Below are 25,507 nucleotides of genomic sequence, written 5' to 3'. Positions count from 1 at the left end.
AGCGCACTATAATTCGTGCTTAAAATTACAGACTGCATATTGTTATCCACTCCCGATTTATTACTTGCTCATTACGCGGTAAAATGAGTTGACGCTTAGAAGCGGTGCTGCCTTCATGGTGACTAGTGGAACCGAAAACCCATGTTGTGCCGCGGCGAATGCGCGCGAACACAAACCGCCGCAACACAGGCTAGATTGAGATGGCCTCACGTGGCTGCCAACGTATAATCGCTATTGCGCTCACCTACTACTGTTTGCAGCACACGTTGCGTGTACGACTTCATCGGCGCTGCATATAAAAAAATTCTGATAAAAAATGTTCGATGCCGTTTTCCGCGTTACCATTCCATCATTAGACACTATCACCGGTAAGCTTTCTTCTGCACTAAAGAAAACAGGTGTCATAAAAATTGGTTGTCAGTCGCTTTAAAGTTAAGAGGGTGAATCGTGTTTGTTATTGGGATACTTCTCTTGAGACTCTCCCAGTGTTGCGCCATAGACATAAAGCACAAAGTGAGAGTAAAGTCCTCTTCACGGATTCCACTTTACTCAAAAAGAGTAAAGGCTTTCTGCCTTCTGTTCTTTTTTTTTTTTACTGACAGATGCTTTCTTTTTTTTTTTTTACTGACATATGGCAATATGCTGCAGCAAGACTGATAGTTTGTGTTCCCTTCTATCCGTCCCGTGAGTGTGTGCGCTGTTACCGCCCATAACAATATGCTGCAACCAGAAATATCAATCCAGCGCGAAAACCTTTTAAATGATCAGAAAAACTTCATCGTCACAAGCGAGAACCTCCACTATACACGGTACAACCTGTAACTGCCTGAACTTAGCATGACTAGTTGAACATCATATTCCGCAGTCATTCCGTACACAAATGATTGAAGAGCATGAATACGTCATGCGTGGCAAGAAGAACAAGCTCAAATGATGAAACTCCTCGACGCCGTGTAGTGCGAATCTTGCGACACCCCCAGACGCATTTGACATACCTCACCAAAATACGCATATTTTCCCAGTAATAATAATCACTGGGGTTTAACGTCCCAAAACCACGATTTGATTATGAGAGACGCCGTAGTGGAGGGCTCCGGAAATTTCGGCCACCTGGGGTTCTTTAACGTGCGCCTAAATCCAAGTACACAGGACTCAAGCATTTTCACCTCCATCAAAAATGCGGCCGCCGCGGCCAGGATTCGATACTGTGACCTTCGGGTCAGCAGTCGAGCCCCATAACCACTAGACCACCGTGGCGGGTGCATATTTTTCCAGTGCTGTGGAACGTATGGCATCTGCCAATGGAACGCAAGCTGGACTGGATTTATTTAATATGTATCTGGGTTGCCAGACCAAGAACAACTTATTTCAAAAGCGTTCAAGCGTCCTTCAAGCAGCAGAAAATGGCGAATTTGGGCGTAGTTTGTGCAGAGCACTTTTAAGGTTGTGGGTAAGTGCTGAAAAGTGGAATCGTGGGAAAATGGCGAAAATTGAGCCGTTGCACCGCCACGCGGGCCTTCGCATAAGCTGAGTCCGCCAACGTGCTCTGCTATAGAGAAAACTAATCTTTTGTGCACTTTCTTAACGGCCTCTACAGTGACTCGCAAGTTTTGCGTCTGTTTGAATCAATATTACCTCACCATTTAATGTATACCCGCCATTGGCTACATCAGAGAAGTTAATTTCTAAATAAAGGCACGAATGCATTGGCGCGAATGTGGATAGCTGGTCCGGCCAATCCGATCATTCTATTAGATCAAGCAGCGCACAAAATGACAAATTCACGCACACATAAAATGACACAAACACAAGCGATGTTAGTGCCATTGAAGTTCTCCCTTTACAATCGCTGAAAATTGCGACAATTAAGATATCAGAGGGAATTGATGCTACAAGAATTATACGTGCTGTTCATAATAAATTCCCCGGATTTTAACCCCCTAACGAGTCCATGAAAAAGTAAACTGCGCCAAACATGACGACTTGATGTAATATGTATTAGCATACCATGCTGCTAAACATATTTAAATTTTTAGTGAAACAGGGCTCAACTGACACTTTTACCGGTTTGGTCTTCTTGAGAAAAGTTGAGACCAAGAAATTTATTTTTATTCCTTGTCGACGATTCATTATTTCAAGAAAGGAAATACTCAGAAAGCCCGATCCGACTGCTTGGATAAGATTTAACCACTCCATATTTACTATCGCTGGGTACCTCAACTCTTGGGCACAACGACAGGAAAGTTTGAGTGGCCATCCAGGACGTCTTTGTAGCATAAATGAGATTTAAGCTTTAAATTTAGAAGTCAATCTACCCTTTTATGCGCCGATATTTCATTATATATAGACTGATCCGCTCACAAAAACCTGCTGGTCTCGCATCGAGTACAGTTAACTCTGTTCAATGCGCGAACATGGAAACTTGGATACACGCTGCGACGTCAAACGGGATTTGCGAAGCCATTTCGAAGTCGTATCTTAGCACGGCTACTTCATGTAACTTAAGGCTCCACCGTCTCATCAGCGATATCGAAACAATGTCCGTATACAGGAATCACCACGACGACGATCAATAGACGAAAACTAAACCGCAAACTAAGTAGCTGGATGAAGTGTCGGACGCTTAGCCGTGTTACGGCTCAAAATGGGTCAAGAACGAAGTGCATCAAAGAAAGACGTGGGAGCGCCGTAAAGAACGAGAGGTTGTAACACGTTCTTCGATGTTCGGAGCGGATCCTTTGAAGAGCGCGAAAAGGCGCAACACTGGCGTTTGATAGTGTTGCCGCACATCACCGCGGTGCCTGGCCGAAGTTCGGGGACAAAGAGCCGGCCACCGAGGTAAGCCTTTTCATAAACAGCGCCCAGAAACCTGCTGTCTGGGACCACCAAAAGCGGGCCTCCGGCTGTTTTGATTAGTCGCCAACGAAGCCGCGCCGCTCTCTTGTTCGTGTTTTCGCGCGCGCGAGGCACACAGGCAGCGCGTGCGCGCCCCGGTTTTCTCCCCTCAGCGCGCAGTTTCAGTGTAGGAGCGTTTCCGCGGACTCGGTTTGTTTATATTCTCGCCAGAGCGCGCGGGGTAGCGATGTAAACACAACAAAGGAACGAAGAGGAGGCCTTGTGCCGCGGCATACGTGCGGGAATGGCTCGCATAAAGACAACATCGTTTAAAACAGGGGAAAGTTTTGTTTGCTAATATTTACACAGAAGGTGCCCCAAGCGCCGCAGTCTGCCTAGCGTGCGCGCGCCTTTAACTTGGGCTTATATTCGCTGAATGGGGAGGCTTGTCTCGGACGCTTCGGTGGCTCTCCGCAGAAACGGTCCGCAGCCCAGTGCGAATCGCACCACCGAGAGCTCCGGCGTGTTTATGCTCGTCAGTTATCCGGCCAGCACGGGCGCTGCTGCTGTTGCGCACGCCAGCGCTTCCTGCTCGGCCGAGCGCGCCGCTCCGGCTGAGGTGGCCGATTCAGCGCCGACGCCCCTTGTTACCCTCGCCCCAGCGAGCACGAGAAGTACTGCAAACCACACGTCGGTACACTTCGCAGTCGGGCAGACAGCGGCAGCCACTTGTATACAGCTTCATTTGTATTGATGCCTCGTTTTACAGTCGCGTCTTCACGGCTCCTCTTTGCATTCTAGCCATCTCTCCTCGTTTCGCCTATAGGCTAACTAACCAGTATTTGAACCTATTCGCAATGCGCACGGACTATAGATGGCGTGCTGTGCGATTCAAGATGGCGCCCGGAGGAGGGTCAACCCGTTTGTTAGCACAGGAACACACAGGACGTGCGGACGTACGACCCATGCCATTTTCACCGGATGAGGTCATGAACTGCACTGAAGTAGTTATCAGGCCAAAATACTTGCCCAAACCATGGAAACTGGGAAATGCTCGCTACCTCATTATTTACTGTGGTGAGAGGTTGTGTTTCGGCTCCGTTACCGTGCATCAACGATGCTTTACGAAATCCTGTGCGCGCTACAGAAAACGTATGAACTGAACATCGGACGCGTTATTCGAAGGTCGCAGGTTCGGTCCCTGCCGGCGGCAAGTTATCTTTTCGTCCACTTTACTTTCTTCACATTTATATCCCAAATATTACAAATAACATCCCCTATACTTTCCTTGGCATTATTGTCTGTTAGTTCTCATTAATATTGTCTCTAACAAAGAAAAACGAGCCCTTAAAAGCCATCCTCTTTCATTGCAATCACGCAAAGAAAAAAAAACTACTAAAAGTCGGTCAAAAGACAAGTGATCCTTGAGTGCAGGTACGTGGTCTGACATCGTGCTGAAAGTCCCATGACCTCAATGCAACATGGCGTCATCGTCACCTGGTCGAAAGGCGGGCCGATCACGGAGGCAGTGCAAAACCATGTGAGGTTCAGAAATCTTCAGGGAAGGGGGCGTTGATCAATACTATAGACAGCACTGTAGTACAGCATTTGTATTAAGTGTGTCCTGTGTATCCAGTTGCCCCACTCCATTGGCCATACATATTTCTATTTTGTTGTTGCTCTATGCATGTTTGGGCTAGTTCGTAATCCATTGATATTTCTTTAGCGCAAACTTCAGAGACAAGGGACGAAAAAAATTGTGACACACACAAGCGCTTGTTGCTGTTCACCATTTCAAGCATACCACTCTCATGAAATTTTCACTGAATGCTGCTTTAGAGGGACGTGGGCGAAGTCTGGCACAGGTAAGCGAGTTTCAATGGATCCGAACCTGTTCAGAAAGCATGATGCAATTGTGGAAACAAAGGCAAGAAAGATAAAAGCGAAGGAAAGGCAGGTTAACCAGGTTGTACCCGGTTTGCTACCCTACACGGGGGAGGGGGAAGGGGAGAAAAAAGAATAGAGAGAGCAAGGAGGAAAGAGGGAACAAGTAATACGCGCACACACATCAAATTGTGCCACATCTGCACCATGTCAGGTCGATTGTTTGCCTCAAGTCTTTGTATATCTTTCACTTACAACAGCACATTGCTATGTTTTCTCGTAAAAGAAAAAGGAAACGAAAGAAAGTAATGTATACAAATAGTGGATTACCAAATCATTACTTATGGGTTCGTCTCAATACCTTAATGTTGACCAAACTCACATCAAAGTGCTACTATCTGCATGTTAATGTGTACCACCAACCAAGACTGCACAAACTGCACCTCCGGAGATTCTGAGCGGTTATCCATTCGGAACATCGAGTAGAAGGGTGGAAAAAATTAGCAGACGCAGACAAAATTACATAGTCTTGTGCTCCAGCGCTGATCACCTCAAAATAATTAAACATGATTACTTAATCCGTGACACGCCTCACCCCTGCATGTTGGTCTGCTCAACGTAACCCAAATCCTCTATATTTGCTCCTGCCATGCATGGGTGTACTTCTCTACTAAGGTTCTTTCAGCAATGAGAACAAGCAGTACAGCATGTAATAAAGACAGGAAACTATACTTTTGATTATATTAATCTTTTTAACATATAATTGTTGCGGTCCTACGTCCCAAAACCACGATATGATTATGAGGGATGCCGTAGTGGAGGGCTCCACAAATTTCGACCCCCTGGGGTTCTTTAACATGCACCTAAATCTAAGTTCACGGGCCTCTAGCATTTCGCCTCCGTCGAAATGCGGCCACCGTGACTGGGATTCGATCCCGCGACCTTTGGGTCAGCCGTCGAGCACCATAAACTGTTTTCAACAGAATTGGTTCTGTAAGTGTGTCATACGTATTTGAAAGTAAAAAAAATAGAATTTTTGGATTGAGGTTGTTTGTACTTGGCTTATAGGCGATGCGCCAAGCGCCGACGATGCCATCTGCCGCCACGGCTCGGAAGCGTTGGTGGGTCCGGGCGAGCAGTGTTCCCGCGAGCGTGTACGCGAGTGCACGGATGGATGAGTTTTCATCGTGATTTAACGACTCTGCCGGGCTTCCGCGATGTCGAAAAATAACTGCTGCGTTGTCGGCTGCTCAAACACACACAAAAAATTGCCAGGAACGCACTTCTACAGGTTTCCGGTGCTATTTCATGAGCGACGGCGGCGGTGGATTGCGGCTGTACGACGTAGAAGGTAAGCAATCGCGCTGTGTTTACGGCAGTGTTAGAACGATTACCGTGTTTTAGATGCGAAGCAGCTCTTTGACTAGCCTGTGTAACGCTGTCCCTCCGTCCGCACAAATGCGAGGCGTCACGCTCCCCTCGCACGCTTCCCTCGCAGGTGCGCGCGTACGTCACTCTCTCCCTCACCCGCCGGAGCGCCCGCAGCTGCCGGCTCCAACGCCCGCTCGCCTCCCGTGTCCTCGTTTCAAACAAACGTTTACACCAGTAAACGCTACACCGAGTTTCACTTCAAACGAATCTTCCAGCGCTCACCGCAGCACCCGCGTTAGCGCCGTTCAACCCGTGACGCCAACCGTGTGCAACGCTCCTGCTTCGCATCCCATCAGGGTTCCCTTCGGGGAGATGGTCCAATTTTTTTTTATTCCTCCATTTATGTCGCTACGTCTTCAGCGAACGTTACTACGTTTACACTTGGTCGCCTCGCCTGCATTGTAGAAGCTACAATGCACATGAGGTTGTTATTACTGATATGACACGATGCCTAGGCTCTCTTGAAAAACGAATGGCGCGAAGCGCAATGCCAGAGAATGTGGGGCAGGTGACGGCTCCTTTACAAAAGCGCCGTGGAATCACACGTGTGCTGCCCGAAATCGGCTGCATTCTACCTATTGATGGCACTGGAATGCGATCATCGGTGCAGAATGTTCGCTGTGCGCTTCTGCACCGATGATGACAAATTTATACTTTATTTTTTCACAAGTTTATCGTGCTGGTTTCAAAGTTTTACCAACGCTGACCCTTCGCGTGGCCGCACCTGTAAAATCTATACGCCGGTGCGACAGCGCTCCCTCAAAATCTACTATATAAACACATGGCACGTAAACGAAGCTACTTTGTCGAGAAAAAACGTTGGTTCACGCGTCCACGCATGCAAGCATTAGTGATCGGGACGTTATAAATAAAGCGGTGTTCTTACGATGAGCTCCACTTCGTAGGGAAGCTTGTTGACGCTCTTCTGTGGCAAACACTTGGCGCGTATGGTGACATTGTCGTCCCACACAGATGTGACATCGGACACATGTCCACTATTTTAAATTGCGGCTCCTTTGCGCACACTATTGCCGCAAAAGTAATTATCTGGGACGCGCACAAGCGGCAAATCGCACGCGCGCAAATGAGGCGTCTGCTACGCGACCCACCAGCGCTTCCAACGGCCGCCGCTGCGCCGCTTTCAGTGGCGCCCCTATAGGCGCTGCGCATCGCGGATAAAGTATAACTGAAGTGCTGAACACAGATGGGAAAATGGAGATGCAGTGACGCAATAAATTATGTAGTGAGGTTTTGCTGCATTTATTTTAAATGCGAAGCATTTCTTGCGAACCCAAGGCACTCTGAGCGTATCTATCTATATATATATGTACTGAGGTTTTGCTGCATTTATTTTAAATGCGAAGCATTTCTTAGCGATCCCAAGGCACTTTGAGTGTATATATCTATCTATATATAATATGTAGTGAGGTTTTGCTGCATTTATTTTAAGTGCGAAGCATTTCTTAGCGAACCCAAGACACTTTGAGCGTATCTATCTATCTATCTATCTATCTATCTATCTATCTATCTATCTATCTATCTATCTATCTATCTATCTATCTATCTATCTATCTATCTATCTATCTATCTATCTATCTATCTATCTATCTATCTATCTATCTATCTATCTATCTATCTATCTATCTATCTATCTATCTATCTATCTATCTATCTATCTATCTATCTATCTATCTATCTATCTATCTATCTATCTATCTATCTATCTATCCGCCTGCTTCTGGGTGCTCTCGTGATCGCCTCCTTAGCTTTGTGTAGATCAAAATTGGCCTGAGAGGGTAAAAGGGTTTGACGAATATGACTGTCTGGTTCTGACATCAATAACGTGAAAACCCTGTCGCGTACGTCATCAAACCCTTTCCTACAGGCAGGTGTGGCACATACCCGTATATCACGGGCCGCGGTAAACGGGTACGCGCCACAGGTGATTGACAGTTTATACCTACCAGAAACGGCGAGAACAGACTGTTAATTTAAATGCAAGAGCATTTAGAAAAACCGACAGAGGTAGTGTTGACCCGCGCGGATGCAAAGAATAAAAAACTTTTGAAGCAACGAAGCTTGGTAAGTCTTTCAGCTCCACTAACGTGAAATCTGAGGAGGGGGCGAAGCCTGCAGTGTGCGCCGGTGTTTCAGCTTCATCGGCCCTGCGTGGGCGTTGTCTTTCACGGGCGAGCGCGCGTTCTCGCTCCTTGCGAGCTTACAGTTCAGCGTCCATCGCAGAAAGAGCGTTTCCAGAGCCAACGCGCACCGTTCGCTCTCTCTCTCGCCACACGGCGCGCGATGCGCCGGAAAAGCGTCGGTGGGAGGAGCAATCGCGCCCTTGCTGAGGAGGTGGCGGCCTATCTTGCGTCTAACCGGTTTTAACCATTTAAATGAGAGGCAGGCTTGCCGTTAGTTGTCTTCGTGTTACACACCGCAACATACAACGAAGTATGCTTTACAGGAGCAAACTTGGCATTTGAAACCAATTTTGAGACGGAATTTAACAAATTTCTGCTAATTAATGCAATTAAATCCAGATTATTCCTCTATTTTAAATTAGTTTAAATCATGTTAGTTTATTCTGAACCAGTTTTGACTAATTATACACTTGTTTTTGACCATAGTTTGACAACTTAATTTACCGTGACGACGACATGACACGCTGGCAAGCCGAGACCATAAGGTGCTTCGCCCCTAAAATTAGAATCCCAGCAGGAATCAGACCCAAGCATTCTGCGTGACAATCAGGTATTCTACCACAAAGCCACGCCAGGTCTAGAAACTACTTTGTAAAAATACTGTAGCGACCAGCCTTTGCAGGTACCGGAGACTCGGGAGGAAGATGCAGAGGCAGCATGAAGAGACTGAAGGGAAACTTAGCGTGGTTTATTTACATTATTTACATGGCGAGCATTTCCTTACATGACGAACATTTCGACCTACATGATGAAGATTTCGTTCTACATGATGATTTCGCGTCGAATGAGCCCGCAGGGGCTCATTTTAAAGGGTCTCTTTTCCCCAGATCCCTAGATGGGGGAATTGCTCCAGGTTGGGACAGTACAATCACGTCACACACAGCACTAATGAGGGTGCCGCCCACACCCGCCCAGGTCAACGTCCTCGACTGGGGCGTGGCCACCGCACTGTCGGAATTTAACACAAGCTTTGCGCACGGTGAGCCTTGTTGTGCGCTACCTCAGAAGCGAAAATAAGCCAACAGTATTGCGGTCGCACGGCCGTCTCTACTCTTTCTTTTGTTTCCCTTACCTCTTCCCGATGTGCACTGTCCATAATAAAGTGCTAGTGGAGGCTAACAAAATGTCAAATAAAGCGGTGTGCATATGGCTAGAAAACTAGCGACCAGTGTTGCGGAATAGGCGCCTCCATTCCGTTCCAATTCCATTCCGGGGAATTAGAACTTGCTGCAATTCCATTCCTTCCAATTCTCTGGAATGAAAAAACTTAGCCCATTCCCACTCCGGGAATGGCCGGGCAGTTCAATTCCATTCGCCTAATTCCTCGACGTAAGAAAGGCACCTTGATAGCTTTCTCGAGTTAAGAATGAACGCCCTATAAAGATGGTGCCATCAGATGCATTAAGAACTGCAGTTCTAAGATTCTAATTAGACACGCCCAAGTAATTAAATACAGAGTCGAAAATACTTCCAAGGACTATGTGCACGGCACATAGCTCTACACCCAACTTGGTTTTGGGAGATGAGTCACAAATATTTGCGATGTGATTGGAACTTATTACGTTATATATGTGGAACGTATTTCCCTTATTAGGAAACGTCAATGAATAAGGCAATGATAAAAGTCAGTTTCACCGAAAGGTTGAAGCAATGAACGCGATAGCAACAAATTGGAATGTTATACGAAGTACGGCTAGAAGCTCACTCTTTTAGCAGGCGACCTGGCGTAAATGAACAAAATGAATGCATTACGAACTGCATTAAGATGCATTAAGAACTACGACGCCGCGGAGGGGAAAAAATCACAAGTAGTTATGGGGGGGGGGGGGGGGAGGGGTATGCCGCCGCCGTAGTTCCGCACGACGGATACCAACGGCATAGAGCCGCGGTTACGCGAAGAATACAAACTTCGGAGCAACACAGTCTATATAAGGACAGAATTGTAGTAGGCGCGTTGCTTATAAATGTACCGTGCTTGTAATAAGCCAAGCCAATTTATAAATGCTGCTTTATTGTTAAATTCGAGGCTCTGAGTTACTAATGTTTGAAGTTTGAAAAATAGCGCATAGACGAAAACGTGCTCTATTTTCGGAAAAAAGACGTAATTCCATTCCCATTCCATTCCGTGCAAAATGCGCTTAATTCCATTCCCATTCCATTCCTGCAAGCGTTGTCCCCATTCCATTCCCATTCCATTCCGGGGTCGCGAAAGTGTGGAATGATTCCGGAGTCATTCCAATTCCGGAGTGGCAACTTCGCAACACTGCTGGCGACCATGAGTAAAAAGCTCGTAGTGGTGAGTGAAGCGATTACTCTTTTTAATTCTTGCATGCGTGATGCTATTGCCCGATTACCCATGCGAATAAGTTTCTTTTCGTTATTTCCTTGTGCGTGTTCATTTTGCGCGTTTTTACGCACGCACCAGTGCTCTCGAACTCTATCACCGGAACTATAGCCACGTTGATACCGCTTGACACATGAGTTTTTGCATTATGTTGTTGCCCCAGCACTAACACAACGCTTAAAGATGGGTAAGCTCCATTCCGCACCGCATTATTAAGTGCCCTGTGTGGAAACTCGGATAAAACAACTACAGCGCGTAGCAGGCGCCCCTCGCTTTCCGCGCGCTTCCCGAGCTCAGAAAGCCCACGAGCCCGGCACGGCAGCGCCTTGGCGCGGCAGTTCGCCGCAAAAGGCCCTCCTCTTCCCACGTGGTGAGGGGTAGAATGCCCGCTTCCCACTCAAAAGGCCCGGGTTCGATTCGCAGCTCTACATGGTGGGTTTTAGGGGCGAAGCACCTGAGGGTCTCGCCTTGTCGGCATGTCATGTCGCCGTCATGGTCCATTGTAAACGGGTATGCGCCACAAAAATTGGGTAAATCCCTCTACCCGCCACCAGTCCAAACTATGCATACTATGAGTTGAAGGTTCGTCGTTACTACCTAAAACATTATATTTGGATTAGCAGCGGTGTCAGAATCCCCGACGAAATTTACCAAGGTACTCAAGTTTCTTATCTAAAACCAGAGACACAAACGTACATCTCTACGGTAATGTCATCTATTTGAAACACCACTTATTGAAACATATATCTGCAAAGTGATGGTGCGTAAGTGGACCGGTGGCAAGTAAAGCAGTAAAGAGTAAATATTTTGCTGTGGGAAAGACCAGCGCACACTGCATGATTCGCCACTCCCCAGGTTTCACGTAATTGGAGCTGGAACACCCTTCCCGCATTTAGTACATTTAAACAACATTTAATACAAATATACAAACAATTTTATGCCTTAAGGGCAAGTCTATGTCGCAAATAAAAAAAAGAACACCCTTCTCTAGATGTTTCGCCCCTCCCCAGTTTTTTCTTTACTTTTAGTGTCACTTGTTATAGCTGTATTGGTTTTCCTTTCTGTCTTAAAACTAGCTTCAGTTGCTACGTATTGCTACAAAAAGTAACGCAAAATGTGAAGTCTCCTTTCGTCTCTCGTATTCGCAAAAATCTCGGAGGCCATACTTTACGTTTTTGTTGAATGCCGTGCGGCGGCGCTGCAAATAATTACGCTCACTGTCAAATTTCTTCACTTCACACTACATGTGCGCGCCTCCGTGCCTCCGTCGGAGGCAAGGAGGCGCGCACATGTAGGCTCCCTAGCAGGTTACCGATCGCAGCGCCACAAGTGGATCGACCCTGTTCGGGCTTCACTTTTCGAAGTTCGTTCCGAGCACTCAGTATACTCTAGCACAAGTAAACAAATGAAAATGCATCTATTTTAGCCGGATCACACTGCAAGACAAAGAAAGGCTCCCCTGATTATATCGCCAAGCAAACACTGCTACTGGTGGTACAGTGCTGGTGGTTCAAGGGTTGAAGGAATGTCGTTAGCCGTTAGCAGCCTCATCATTCTTTCTAGCCTTGATCTGGATAAGCCTCTCGCGAAGCCAACAATTAGGCCACACCTTCAAGAGTCGAATTTTTTTCACGTGGTCGATTTTTAGTCTTTTGTTTTTTGTGCGCGCCCAAACATTCAGAAATATGCTGCAACAAAAATTATCCTCCTGTCACCATTAGTTTGCAAGTTACAGCAAGTTTTCCATACCCCATGCTCGTATAGCGAAACCGAAACCACACTGTGATTTTTTCGAAAGTGTTGTTTCGTCTATATTAATGATATCAATACTTTACAAATTTTTTGTCTGTTACACAAGAGGATGTCATTAAATATAACTTTGTGTTTCTAGTTGTTTTTAACTCTCTAAAAACGGCCACACGGGGGACGCACGCCTCTTGCACGCTTTGAAATCTTTGCCGTTTTTCTCAAAATAAGAATTTGCTCCAAATCATGTGACGCAAACTCATAACTTTTTTTCTCAGTGTGTACTTCAAACTGAAATTTTGTAGAATAGCTTACAACATATATATCTGTGCAGTGAACTAGAATAAACGAAATTGATGGAATATTTTTGAATTTACAGCTGATTTTGCAAACAGGTTCAGTCTAAATTGGCTCTTTTTTCCCGTCTTTGTGTTCTTTTTTTAACATTACTTCCTTGATATTTACTGCATAATATTTATACTAGTTCATGGCATAGCTCCAGCCTTTAGTTACACAAATGCCAAAGCTTTACTGAATTAAGCCACCCATTAGTCACTTATCACGGCTGGCGTGACTACTACTTTTAATGCAATTTTTGACAAAGATCATCTCCCAAAAAATAAATAATCAATAATTTGCACTATAAATGGCTGGGTTAAATAAGACATGCTTGTTTTAAAGAAAAGGTTATTTCAACGCTGGCTGCTCCTAAAAATTTTTTTTAAGTGGCCTACTACCTTAAGTGAGCGCACCTGTGGCACCAAAGGCATTATGTAACACTGCGGGCCACTTTTCAAGGCCACACACTTCAGGGGCGTAGCCATAATTTTTTTTCGGGGGGGGGGGGGGGGGGTGTCAACCATACTTCATGTATGTTCGTACGTGTGCGTGTATATATACGCAAGCAACATTGAAAATTTTAGGGAGGGGGTTGAACCCCCCCACCCCCCCTGGCTACGCCCCTGACACACTGTGTAGTTCGAGCAGACACATAGTCGGAATGACTGCCGCTCCGGTGTCCCAAGTAATGACGTAATCGCCACCATCTTGTTTATTTCGGCGGCCATCCAGAAGGGCAAGAACTGAAGGCGGAATTGGCGCTAGAGTCGATGGCGAGTCATAATGAAAGCAGCCAATGGCAACCGTGTGGAGTACCCCCCCCCCCCCCCCCCTTTCCCCCAGTTTTTTCGCACCAGCAGCCGTGCCGGCCATGCTCCGCGGCGCCATATCGGAGCCCGTCCAAGCTGCCGGCCTTGATGCAAAATTTCGTGATGTTCTGTTACATGAAGCGAGCGTTGGCCGGCGTGTACAGTTTTTGCGGTGTTTGCGTGTTGTGCACTCTTACCGCCGTGATGGTTAAAGGCACGCACCATTCGTACATCATGCAATGGTCCATGGATACTTCAAAACCGGCCGAGTTCCGCAAGATTCTACCATGTTCCGAAAAACTAAAGGTGAGCGTGCGGTTTGCATTCGCAGCAACACATATATAGCTTCATTGGAGTTGGGAAACAGTTATTGTTTTTAAATATGGTGGAATCGTGAAGAGCACGATGTTGCACTTAATATCGCTGTTCCTAGAAGCTGTGTAATTTAAGCACTTGAGACTCATAGTTAAACTTTTGCGTCTCTGACATGACTGCGTGATTGGAAGTGCGTTTTGCTTCTTTTGCCTGTTTATCACTCGCCATCGTTTAAATACACGTTTCTGAGATGTATCGCAGCTTGCACTGAACCGAGATGACGAAACTACGTTTGCGTGATGCGACTGCGTAATTTGTATCGTTGGAATTCATAGTTTTCAATTGCTTTTCTTCAGGACGGAAACGTTTTGGGAGTATTCGAGATGGCAAGAACTGATGCTTTTGCCCAAGGAGGGGTTAACAGCCGTAGAATCTGCCGTCTGCGAAGTCTCGATCCGCAACTCAAGTGGACCAGCTTTCTATTCCGTCCCCAGTGCTTTTTTTTAGATGTGAAAGCATCTTATGCTCGGGGCAGTGTCCGTTCTGTGGCGTCCGCACCCATACTGCGCATGCGCCAACTCTTCCCCCTCTCCTCGGGTGAGCACGAGGAGGTGGCGTGAGCGCTGCGTCCGCTTCGTTTCTCCTTCCCAGTTTCTCTCTCTCCGCCAGAGCTGTGCGCTGCGCGCTCGATCCTGTTGCATTCTCCTTTGCAACGGCGCTATGAACGCTCGCGAAGCTGAACGTAAACGGCAACGCCGGCAAGCGAATCCCGAAGCTGCGAGAGCGTGCGTTCGCTGCGCTTCCGTCATTCTCTCTCTGTGCAACGGTGTGCGAAACGCCATGAACAACGTCAACGTCGGCGCTAGTTGCAGCGGTAGCGCCACCGCCGCGGAGCAGAGGAAGGCTCGGAAAGCCGAACGTAAATATCAGCGTCGGCAAGCGGTAATTCAAACGCCTCGACAACCACCGTCTCATAAGTCACATAAGAGAAACGGAAACTCGATGCGCACCCGCCGCGATGCTTTTGCATCCCACCATGGTTGCCCGTAGGGGGAGATAATGTGTATTTTTTTTCGGTGCGTGAATATTTCATGTACACTTACAGCTGAAAAAGTACTCTTCGTGTTTATGTATTATCTCTGTAATTACCTATGGAAAAAACGCTCTAAGAATTGTGTATGTCTGAGACATTTTTCTCCTTTTTTTCTTTTTTGGTGAGCCTTGGGCATTGTAAGTGTATGTATGCAGAATTTTACTGTTTGTGTTTATCACAATGAAGTGCTCAGTGTACCCCGCATGATGTCCTCCCTTCAGTGACGTATATCTTCAGCTAGGCATTGTATTCGCGGTGACAAAAAAGCTGTGTAGTAGGCTTATTTCACCTGGCCGTTGAGTAATACGCTTCTCTTCGAATGTTATGTGCTGCTGCTGCCTAAAGTGGCCATCGCCTGCATCCCGTTGCCACCAGCTAACTCTCAAGTAGTGTTCAAATACCAAGTAATGTGTCTTGCTCTTTTTAGTGCAATGTACTACTTACTCTGCTAAATTTGTTTTTTTTTTTTCATTGTGCTTATGAGTAGTAAAGGTGTCTAGCATTTCATGTATATTTGTGCAACATCTGAGTAAATATATAACTGATTGTTTTGCTTTTCGTATCAGCACAACGGTTAATAAGTAGATCATTGCATTATTATTTCATATTTACATATTTTGCGCTTCTTTATGTTTTTGCATGCACTGACATTTCCTTAAATTTCATGGTTCTGTCTTATCAGAAGCTCTTCTGCACTTTGGTCGGTTTTGCACTAAATGAAAATCGTGTTCCTTGCATATACGCCAAACGGCACACACAATTCAATGTGTTCGATTTTCTAATTTCTGAACTTTACAATGAACTTTTGTGTTGTTTAATCATGGACACTTTGTGCATTCTTCCCTTCTGTTCTCTTGAACTTGTATCGTGCCCCATTATATGCGAAATCTTGAGTTTCGGAAATGGAGCAATGAAACGAGGTCAGAGAAATATTGTGCGTAGAAGTCATCCTTTATGCCCTGGCACATGCTGGCTGCGTGCATTCAAACGCACTGCACACGAATGCACGGCGATGCACAGCACGCGCGCACGCAGGGGAAAAGAAACACACATACACTAACGAAGAGCAGTGGGAGACCGCACTGCTAAGCCCAGACCCAGAAGTGCAACTCCAAGTCCTTCAGCAAGCCGGGGGTGCCGCCAGAGCTCAAGGACTCATGGCTGCCACCTAGGGAAGGGAGCCCATCCTTCAAATCTTGCCGTCTTAAATAAAAGTTATTTCCTCCTCCTCGCGCAAAAAAAGGGAAGAACGGCGCGCGGCATGGTAAAAAAAAAAAAGCAAGCGCGCGAAAAAAAAAAAAGAAACCTAGCGCGCGGAGTGGGAGGGAGAGGGGCGAGAAGCGAGCGGCTGTTGTTACTGTTGCCCTGACGACGTAAGCAACGTAATCGCCGCCAATCACTCGCGGCCATCCGCAAGGGCCGTAACTCAATGGGGCTCTTGGCACTCTCGGCGCTAGTTCCGGTGGAGCGTTTGAATTTCACGAACCAAGATCGAAACACTCCCCAGATGCTGAACCACTGCGGGGTTCACACCCACGAAACACAAAACCTCTATAAAGCGTTTGATAGAGGTTTCAAACGTTTTAAAGACGTTTCATATAGGTTTTGTGTTTCATGGGCAGGTCGAGGCCGCTCATCATGAAACACCCAGAAAACCTCCTGCTTTGAGCTACGTGGCTCCGTGTATATGAGCTTGCTGACGAGAATCAGTCCGAGTCCGCAACGGTCGTGTTCAAATGTATTTTCGCGGGCGATAAGACATTCTAGACAAAAAGAAAAAAAATCTTGGGATAGCTGTCAACGCAAGTGCTTATCTTGGTGCCGATTTATAGGCAGTCTAGCTGAAGATAATGCTACCTGCCAAATTTCACCTTCGAAATGCAAGTGGTTACCTCGGAAAAAAAAAAAAAAACCCCGCCAACCAGGGTGTCGGAACGAAATGTTTTTCGTTTCAGTTTTAGTTTCGTTCCACCGCAAAAAGTTCCGTTCCGTTTCTGTTCCGGAACGAAAAAAAAAGTGTTCCGTAACGGTTCGTAACGGTTCTTTTTTATGGAAAATTTTGAAGTTAAAGTAATCATAACGAACATTGGATTTGTGATGTAGATACTTGCCCTCCTCTTAGGAAAGTGGGACAAAGGTAAAGTTCTTCAGAGGAGCGGAAGTAACTGTACCACGAATTTCTACCAACTAGCACAAACCAGTATTAATTTCAAAGTCATAGTATTTATTTTCTCAAAAGACAAATACAAATTTTTTAGTGGGCTCAATGCTTTTTGTCAAGGGAGTGAGCACGCTCTCAGAAGCAGCACGTCATTGAGTGTGCTCTTTGATGTGCGAGACCGCTGTTCTGAAAAAGAGATCGCCAGGCCTGCGCGACACACGCAGCACAGTCACAACGAAAGCTGGAAGAGCGGACTTTGTAGAGCCCGCTGGAGAGTCTCTTGGGGCAATAATACAAGTACACATGCAAGGTACCCACTACGCCATAAATCATCCCAATTCTTCTGAAGTAGAGAAGTTCTCACTATGCCATTTTTCGTCATTCTTCGGAGTCTCGTGGTACACGACATCTGTAAGGCATTATGTGCACTTTGCGCTGTGACTGATGATGATAAAGAATTATGGCTGAGCACTTTGCAGTGGGTGGGAAACAGTGTGGCGGAATGGGTGCCTCCATTCCATTTCAATTCCATTGCGGGGAATTAGAACTTGCCGCAATTCCATTCCTTTCAATTCCTCGGAATGAAAAAAAAACTTAGCCGATTCGTACTCCGGGAACGGCCGGGCAGTTCAATTCCATCAATGTAATTCCTCCACGTAAGAAAGGCATCTTGATAGTTTTATTGAGTTAAGAATGAACGACCCATAAAGCTGATGTCATCAGATGCATTAAGAACTGCAAGAGTACGCAAAACAGGTTACCAAGGTCGAGGGATAGTAGCTTGGTTCCATATCTCGTGCAGTACAACCACCCTACTAATTCCCATAGGGGCAGTTCTCCCGCTACCTATAGTATTTGCATGGTCAGCATGTTTGAACGAATGGTGGTGTTTTAATATTGTTTATGCTTAAATGTGTTAATGCTAAAATGACGACGTAGCGTATTTTTATGCTGACAAAAGTAGTATTCAAGAAGACTAAGCAGTTTTGCCACACGTCTGAAGCGGTTGTGAATATGGAGAAAAATAAGATTTGGTTAATGAGGAATAAGATCCTCTAGATCTGCTGGTATTAGTTGGAACAGTGCACCGCTCAGGCACCTTGTGCCTTTGTATCGAATACGGAACACTGGGCCACACTGCTCGTCAGCGCTCACGCTTGTCACGCGCTCCTCGCAAGCATAGAATCACTGGCGTGGCGCTGTGGTGGAAGACCCGACTGCCACGCAGAGGGCGCGGGTTGAAATGCCATCCGATCCTAGAAATTTGTTTCTCATTTAGTTTTTTTTTATCACGCGATAGCGGTCACGGACACCGGCGGCGGTGGACAACTATGGCGCCAAAATCAGCTGTTGTGATCTCATAACAGCTTTCGCTGTAACAAACTTCAGCGCCGATAATGCCCTCTCTACGCTGGCCTGCGTGACAGGCGCGCGAAAATCCACTTGCGTTAATATAAACATCTCTGGTTGCCACTGTTTTCGTTTTTCGCACAATTTCAACATATCTTTGCTTTGGAATTCCTGCCTGAGGTACGCGCTAATAACGTACCCTGAGATATGCTCACATTGCACGAGCTCAGTTGCTCCGGATTGCGAAGTTTTCTCGTGAACCGAAAAACGATTGAAAAAATTTCGTTTTCACTCCGGAACGAAATAATAGATAAAGTTTCGGTTACGTTTTCGTTCCGGCCCAAAATATCGTTTTTTTCGTTTTTCGTTTTCGGTTTTCGTTCCGTTCCGACACCCTGCCGCCAACAACGCAATTTTTGATACCGAAACTAGAAAAACGACGCCATTACAGCTGACCGGAAGTGACGCAGACTGCAGCCCGATTGACCGACCGATGCAGGCGAATCGTCTGCTCTGCGCTCCGAAGTATTCGCTTCGCGGCCGCACTACAGTATATTCTAGGGACCGTAGCCGCACCACAGAGTTTTCTTTTTAGATGGTAACGAAAAAAACAAAGCATGAAAACATCCACCGTGAAGGAAACACGGATACATGCCCATAAAGCTCTTCTCTAAGCAACGGCTGCCCGCTTCGCACCTATCGTCTCGCCCTGCTGTCTTGCAGAACTCGCTGGTTCACAATAAATGATGCTGGTGGTTTACACATCGGGTATTCTTGCTTCGTTGATAGACTACGGACGGTAAGACAGCGTTGTTTTCGATATCGATGCTCGGTTTGGCACACTCCCATGTCTACCGAAAGCGTCCCTGCATTTCTGTAAACGTACTGCACCCAAAACTTTTACATTAAACGTAACATAGCACAATTTGTTTTCTTAAAATACGTTTACGTGCTTGAATTTCTTTGAACCGAGCACGACTACATTTCTGTTGAACTTTGCTGCTTTGACTACTAGCAACTAGAAGCGAGCCGATCAGCTTTTGGAGCTTTCATTAGTCGCGCGTACATGGCGCAGCTAGTCTAGCGCTTCGCGGGGCGTCGTTTTACCGGCTTTACGTTGTACTAATGTCTTTCGAATAGCGTTACGCTATATTTTAGCGTGCGAAACACGCTGACACAAGCATTTTAGACTATACTAAAGCTGTCTAATACGAATACCTCTTGTCGCCGGTGCTTCTCCAAAACTGGTCGGAGCTTCCCGCTGTTGTGTTTGTAGTGGCTGAATAATGAAGGCACTTCGTCATGATTCAACATTATTTTCAGTTTCAACAGTATTTGGCGAAAAGGGACCCGTCGTACATAAAGTCGTCGTCTTTGAAGTGCGCCGCGTTAATTGTACCATGTCCTTCGATAGCTCCCATTCCTTTCACCTCACTGCGATAACCCGCAGCTCTTCCGGAAAAGCGTGAAAGTCTGCTCGTCCGTTACATACAGCCAATACAGCGGCCGTGAACAACGCCTCCCGTGAACTGTGATTTACGTCATTTCCGTTTGTGTCCGATTTGCCCGGGCACACCGCTAGGGCTCCGCGCCGTCTTCTAGCTGACAATAAATGAAATACGCGACTGCAAGATTTTCCACTGTGATTATCATTACTTACCCAACATATACAACGCATTCCGAGCGAATTCTGTCCAAGTAAAATTTCGCTGCAGTTGGCCTTTAAGGCTCTGCTGGCTCTGCTCCCCCTCAACGCCGAAATAAAGCCCTCGCTACGCCCTTGCGATGAAGCGCCGTTTAGTTTTAGGGACAGCCAGAGCCAAATGGGACGGAGGGCGCGGAGGGCGGCGAGTCTGCAGCGAACGGGACGACAGCGCGCGACTGATGGCAGCGGGGAGTGCTTGCTCAACCATGTGCAGGCGTCGACGAAATACGATTGGGTCGCAGGTGTAAACCGGTTGTTGCCTAGTCGGCGGTAAAAGGCAGACAACGTTCGAGGCGGCGAGAAACTGTGGGTACCGCAACAATAGCCTATTCTGTGCGCGCATGTCAGAGTCGGGCATGTTCGACTGCGGTGAAGATTATGGGTTCCCATGAGTACTCCGGCCGCTATGCCCCTGCCGCGAACGCCTTCCCTGATAGTCGACATCAACGGCTAGGCGCCCCCGTCGGGAGCCGACAGCATCGAGCAAAACGCAGGCGACTCCAGTACTTGATGGAGACGGCAACAGCGGGCTTGTCGTTGCCGCCCGCAAAGAGCCAGGCCATCGAGGGCTTCAAGTCGAGCGAGCACAAGCAAGATGACGTAGATCGGAACGGCGACTTGCCCTTCAACAAGGCAGATGCCGTCCTTGGAGGAGGTGGCGGCGCGGGCAAAATTCTGGCGGTCACGCCAAAACCAGGTGGCGAGTTAGTATATGCACAAGTAGAGTTACTGTATATGCTACCTTTAAAGGTAGCATATACAGTAACTCTATGCACAAGCTGAGCCCCAGTACCACGGTATCTTCAATTACGCGCAGATCTACTTCTTTGGCGTGAACGCAAATAAGCGCCAGGGCGCGCCGGGCACTCAAAACAACTGCGGATACGACGAAGACGAGGGTTCGTATCTACATGAGCCACACGCCGACATTGCGTACCGCCTCGGATACTCAACCTGACCACCGTGGCCGGGATCGAACCCGCTACAGTCTACCCGGAATACAAGCTTACCGTAGAGTTTGCATACTTGTGTAAGAAGTTTTTCCATGTCCTTAGTACTTTGAAAACAGCGGTGCAACACTACTAAATTAAAGCAGGGGATCTTACTGGCCCAAGCACTTTTGTTTGCAGGCAGCTCACTTCGCACTACCCAATCTCCTCCTAGGTTGCCATGGCAGCACTGGTCGTGGTTTTTTTTTTTTTTTTTTTCAAACTGCAGGAGGCTAATTGACAAGGTGTTTATAAGTGAAAGGCTATAAGCACTGCAGTCAGGAGCATTTCACGCACACTAGTCGCCTTAAAAACCACAGAGCAATGCATTTATCCATGCCCACATTGCTCTGTGCGTAATTAAAACATTTCAAACAGATGTCCTCGGCCACTTAGTATATAGCATGTGTACCCTATTTTCAAAGGATGAAAAACAGATTATCACAAGCCAACAAACCATTTCTATAGCTATACTTGAGAGTACATTAAATATTTAGACTTGCAAAATATTTATCAAACATAATGTACATACAAAATACCAAAATGCTTATAATTTGCAAGATGATGTGAAAGTGGGAAGAACGATAAGTGCAGATAAAAACACAGGACTAAACAAAAGCAGCTTGCCACTCACTGTAATGATTTATGCGTTCAAGCGTGACAGTTGTGACATTCTACAGGTACAGGGCATTTGGTTGCCGAATAAATAGCCTAATATGAATCATAGCTTCTGCCTTCAATTCTGTTGTCCGTGAATGAAAAACCAAAAAACAGGATGAAAGCACTTTGTTTACACACGAAGAGTAGATCAGCACTCTTCGTGTACTGTGACACAGGCAGCGACAAGGAGACAGCAAAAGTGAAAGGCACCAAATGCTAGCACACAGACACTTATTTGAGTTTATATAGTGTACTAATACTGCTAAATTATCTAAATAATTGTCCATCAGTCTATCTTGCAATATGGCATGATATTCATTTTATGCAAGGGCCATTAATTTCGAGAAGCTAAGGAAACTACAGTTACAGTACTAACCCCCCCATACATGAAATGGGCAATATTTGTGCTGCTGTATTGCGTCCAAGCTCTCACTTTATGTATGCTCGTATGTGTGTATGCTTGTGTAAACATACAATCGATATTTCAGGAAATGGGCTGGTGACTGGCTACACCAGTGACGTCATGACTTGAGAGGGCATATGCCTTAGTTTCACTGGTAGTATATTCAGATAGAAACTTCCCCATCAATTAAGACAACAGTATACAGAGCATATTTAAACAGTATCAGCCTCCTGGGCTTACCATTTAATTTCAATTAAAAGGGTTGAAACAAGAGCCGCGGTAGTGTACCAGCAGGGGCTTGGGTACTAAACTGCCGGCACAGTTCAGTTCAATCCTCGTCGCTGCTCGCTGCTGTCAGGTCTATGATCGCTACACGAGGCTTCTTGGCGGCTTGTTCAGCCTGTTCCCTTAATGGTGTTGAAGGAGGTGAACTTCCAGGCATAGATGCCATTGCTGTAGAAAAGGGATTTTTAACAGCATGGGTCTTCTTCGGCACCAAAGGTGACCAGGAACCATCTTCGTGCAATTCAACCTCAGTACAATTGCAAGGTTCCTTCATAGTAATTTCCATGAATAGCCCGTCTATCGCCAAAGATGAGAAGGCGGCCGGCCGGTTACAGACTGGGCAGGTCCACGTGGGCTTCTTTTCATTCATTTGCAAGTACAGCAAAGCATCAAAGCACTGTAGGTGTGGGCACGTTAGTGCTCGGCACGGAATGTTCATTCGCATCTTGCCCAGCGGACAGATTAGGGACCCATGCAGACTCATCATTGTAATCTCTGAATCGGGGTCACATCGCAGCTTTTCTTTGATCATTGCTATTGTGTTGTTGCGATTACTCGGGCCTCTTTCTTTCAGCCGTTGAAGGAGAGTTGTTGCCGTCAACTTTCGCACAAGGTACACACCCAAGGCATAGGCCAGGCCATCCTTGGCAAGCCAGGTGACGGATATGTGATTGGGTTCTGTAGAGGAAAGGCGGCACATGTAGACAATGTTGAGCGGTCGGCTTGGCCGCTTGGGCTCCATGCCAGGCTTGTTGGTGGGGATTATGCTTGGCAAAGGACACATGTTAGAGTTGACCTTGACAGTCATCATTGGAGGATAGTTGTCATCCTGCTCACAGCTTGTTTCCAGCAGACAGAATCTGAGCTGTACTTGAACAGTGAATTCTGGCCTTGTTCCCAAGTTGTATTCCCTTGAAGAGACTATGTCCAGCACTTGCTGTGGTGTGAAGTGGAACATGAATCTGGCCTCCTGATACTCTGCATTGCTTTTAGGCATCAGACTTGCTGGTGGGTGGAGTTCAGCCAGGATGTCATAGAATGGCAGCCTCTTGAAACGCACATCTGGGTGGATAGACTGTGTGCGAGGACCTCCAGCCGCGCCATCGGGACCCATGAGTGGCGGCGGAGGTGGAGCCACGTGGTGCAGCTGGGACGAGTAGTCCGAGTGTAAGGGTGGTGGCCCTGCCCCATCTGCTCCGTGGTGGCCAGTCGTCAGGTTGCTTGCTCGGGTGGTCGCACTGGGGGGCAAGTGCGAGGCGGGATCCTTCTGGACACTGCCAGGGGTGGCACCGCAGGGCCGCCGATCGGCCGCGTCAGCTGTTGCATGCAGGCTGGCGCCCAGCGACGACGACGGGAACCTGCTATTGTGCAAATCCCTTATCTTCGTCAAGATGGGCATCGAGTTGCTCTTCAGCAACTCCATGGCCCGACGCTGGAGCTCTTGCTTCTTGCCATACTTTTTCTGACCGGCGAAAGCTAGAAGCACTCGCAGTTCCTGCTTCACCCTAAATCGTAGAATCATTTGCCGGTATTCTTCCAAATCAGACATTTTTCTCCTCCGATTAAAGACCAAGCTAACTGAGAAAAAGTACGCTGCTAACCCTAGGCATCAGGGCTCAGAGGTCGTACAGAGGTCGACCTTGTCTTGTCTTGTCTTGTCGCCTAGATCTTGGCTCATACCCACAAGGGGGATTGGCCACACTGTACTTTATAATGTAAATGGGCCCCCTGCGATTCTCTTTTTCCTGGGCAAGATGATGTTTTCATTGAAAAATGTAGCTCGAATTCACTGCCACTATATAATTTTCATTAAAATTTTTACACAGTTTAGAAATACTGGCCTTGCATGGGTTAATCGTAACTGAAGCCTGCCTTATGCACTTAAAGGGCCAGTAAACAACCCCGCGGTCCAAAATGTGTTATGAAGCTATAACTGCGCACTTGTACAGTACGGTCCACTGTTAAAGGGAACACTCGAATGAGCAACTTTAATTTTGTTGGCACCCTAACGGCTAGCGGCTGAGCAAAGATTGTTCGTGCACGTTATTGATCTATCATAAGGGTTCGGAAGTGTCAACCAGCAGCAGTGTTATGCAGATCTAAGCCACTATACTTTTGCAGGAGAGCGAAATCCGGATATACCCGAATACCCGAAACGCAAGTGTTCCCTTTAACAGTGGACCCGTCTGTACGTTGTGAGCATGCTGCCGCAAGAATTTTGCGAAGAAGTGCAGTAACAGGAAAGTTACAGGGTGTAGAACACCCGCTTCGGCTGGTTTCGGTTTCTCGTTCGGCCTTCCTACCCTTCTCGGCAGCCAATTGGGGTAGGCGTAGCCCGCTGTCTTGACTACGCCTACTTCGGCGACGTAACACGACGTCAATGATTGCGTCATGGGCACGTAGCCAACGACTGAGCAAGCCTTCCTCCACGTGTCGCTCGTGTCAGAGCTTGTCAGAGCTTCCTACGGTAGCAGAGTTGCGCATAGGTCCACCTAGCAACCACAGCCATGCGGCGAAGCCGTACGGTGTTTTTGCCTGGCGTATCGACCGGCGATGAAAGAAGAAACGCTTCATTTCAGGACTGTTCCACGGGAGTATAAAGGCTGTACAACTTGAGAAGTCCGCGGCATTTCCCTCTCAAAGGCGGATGCTCACAAGCCTGCACCAATGAGCGCGCACTCGAGACTGACGTCATAAGCCGGACTGCCGGTGACCCCGCCTTCGGAGAACATTGCCGAGTGCGTGAGCGGGACTATTTCTTTTCTGGCGCCGCCGAGGGAGCACTCTTGTTAAACCGGTTCGCTGCAGCGGCGGCGGGGAGTACAATAATTGGCCAGCGCATCAGCTTCTCCGGTTGCTAGCGGCGCTTGGAAAACAGACGCGCAACTCTGCTACCTAAAGGTAGCACATACAGTAACTATAATTATAGCGGGGCTAGCGGTCACCCGCTAGATGCC

At 47.0% G+C, this 25,507-nt stretch overlaps 1 protein-coding gene across 1 annotated transcript; it reads right to left on the bottom strand.

Annotated features, from left to right (window-relative positions):
- Nucleotides 1-22,481: 22,481 nt before the first annotated feature.
- Nucleotides 22,482-24,181, bottom strand: LOC119378832 (E3 SUMO-protein ligase PIAS3). Its single transcript, XM_037647854.2, has one exon. The coding sequence runs from the start codon at nt 24,097-24,099 to the stop codon at nt 22,594-22,596; it is 1,506 nt and encodes a 501-aa protein (XP_037503782.1). The 5' UTR covers nt 24,100-24,181; the 3' UTR covers nt 22,482-22,593.
- Nucleotides 24,182-25,507: the final 1,326 nt, after the last annotated feature.

The sequence above is a fragment of the Rhipicephalus sanguineus genome, chromosome 1 (genome assembly GCF_013339695.2).
Source record: "Rhipicephalus sanguineus isolate Rsan-2018 chromosome 1, BIME_Rsan_1.4, whole genome shotgun sequence".
Classification (NCBI taxonomy): Eukaryota; Metazoa; Arthropoda; class Arachnida; order Ixodida; family Ixodidae; genus Rhipicephalus; species Rhipicephalus sanguineus.
Note: the sequence above shows the minus strand (reverse complement) of the source record. Positions and strands in the feature narration are given on the sequence as shown.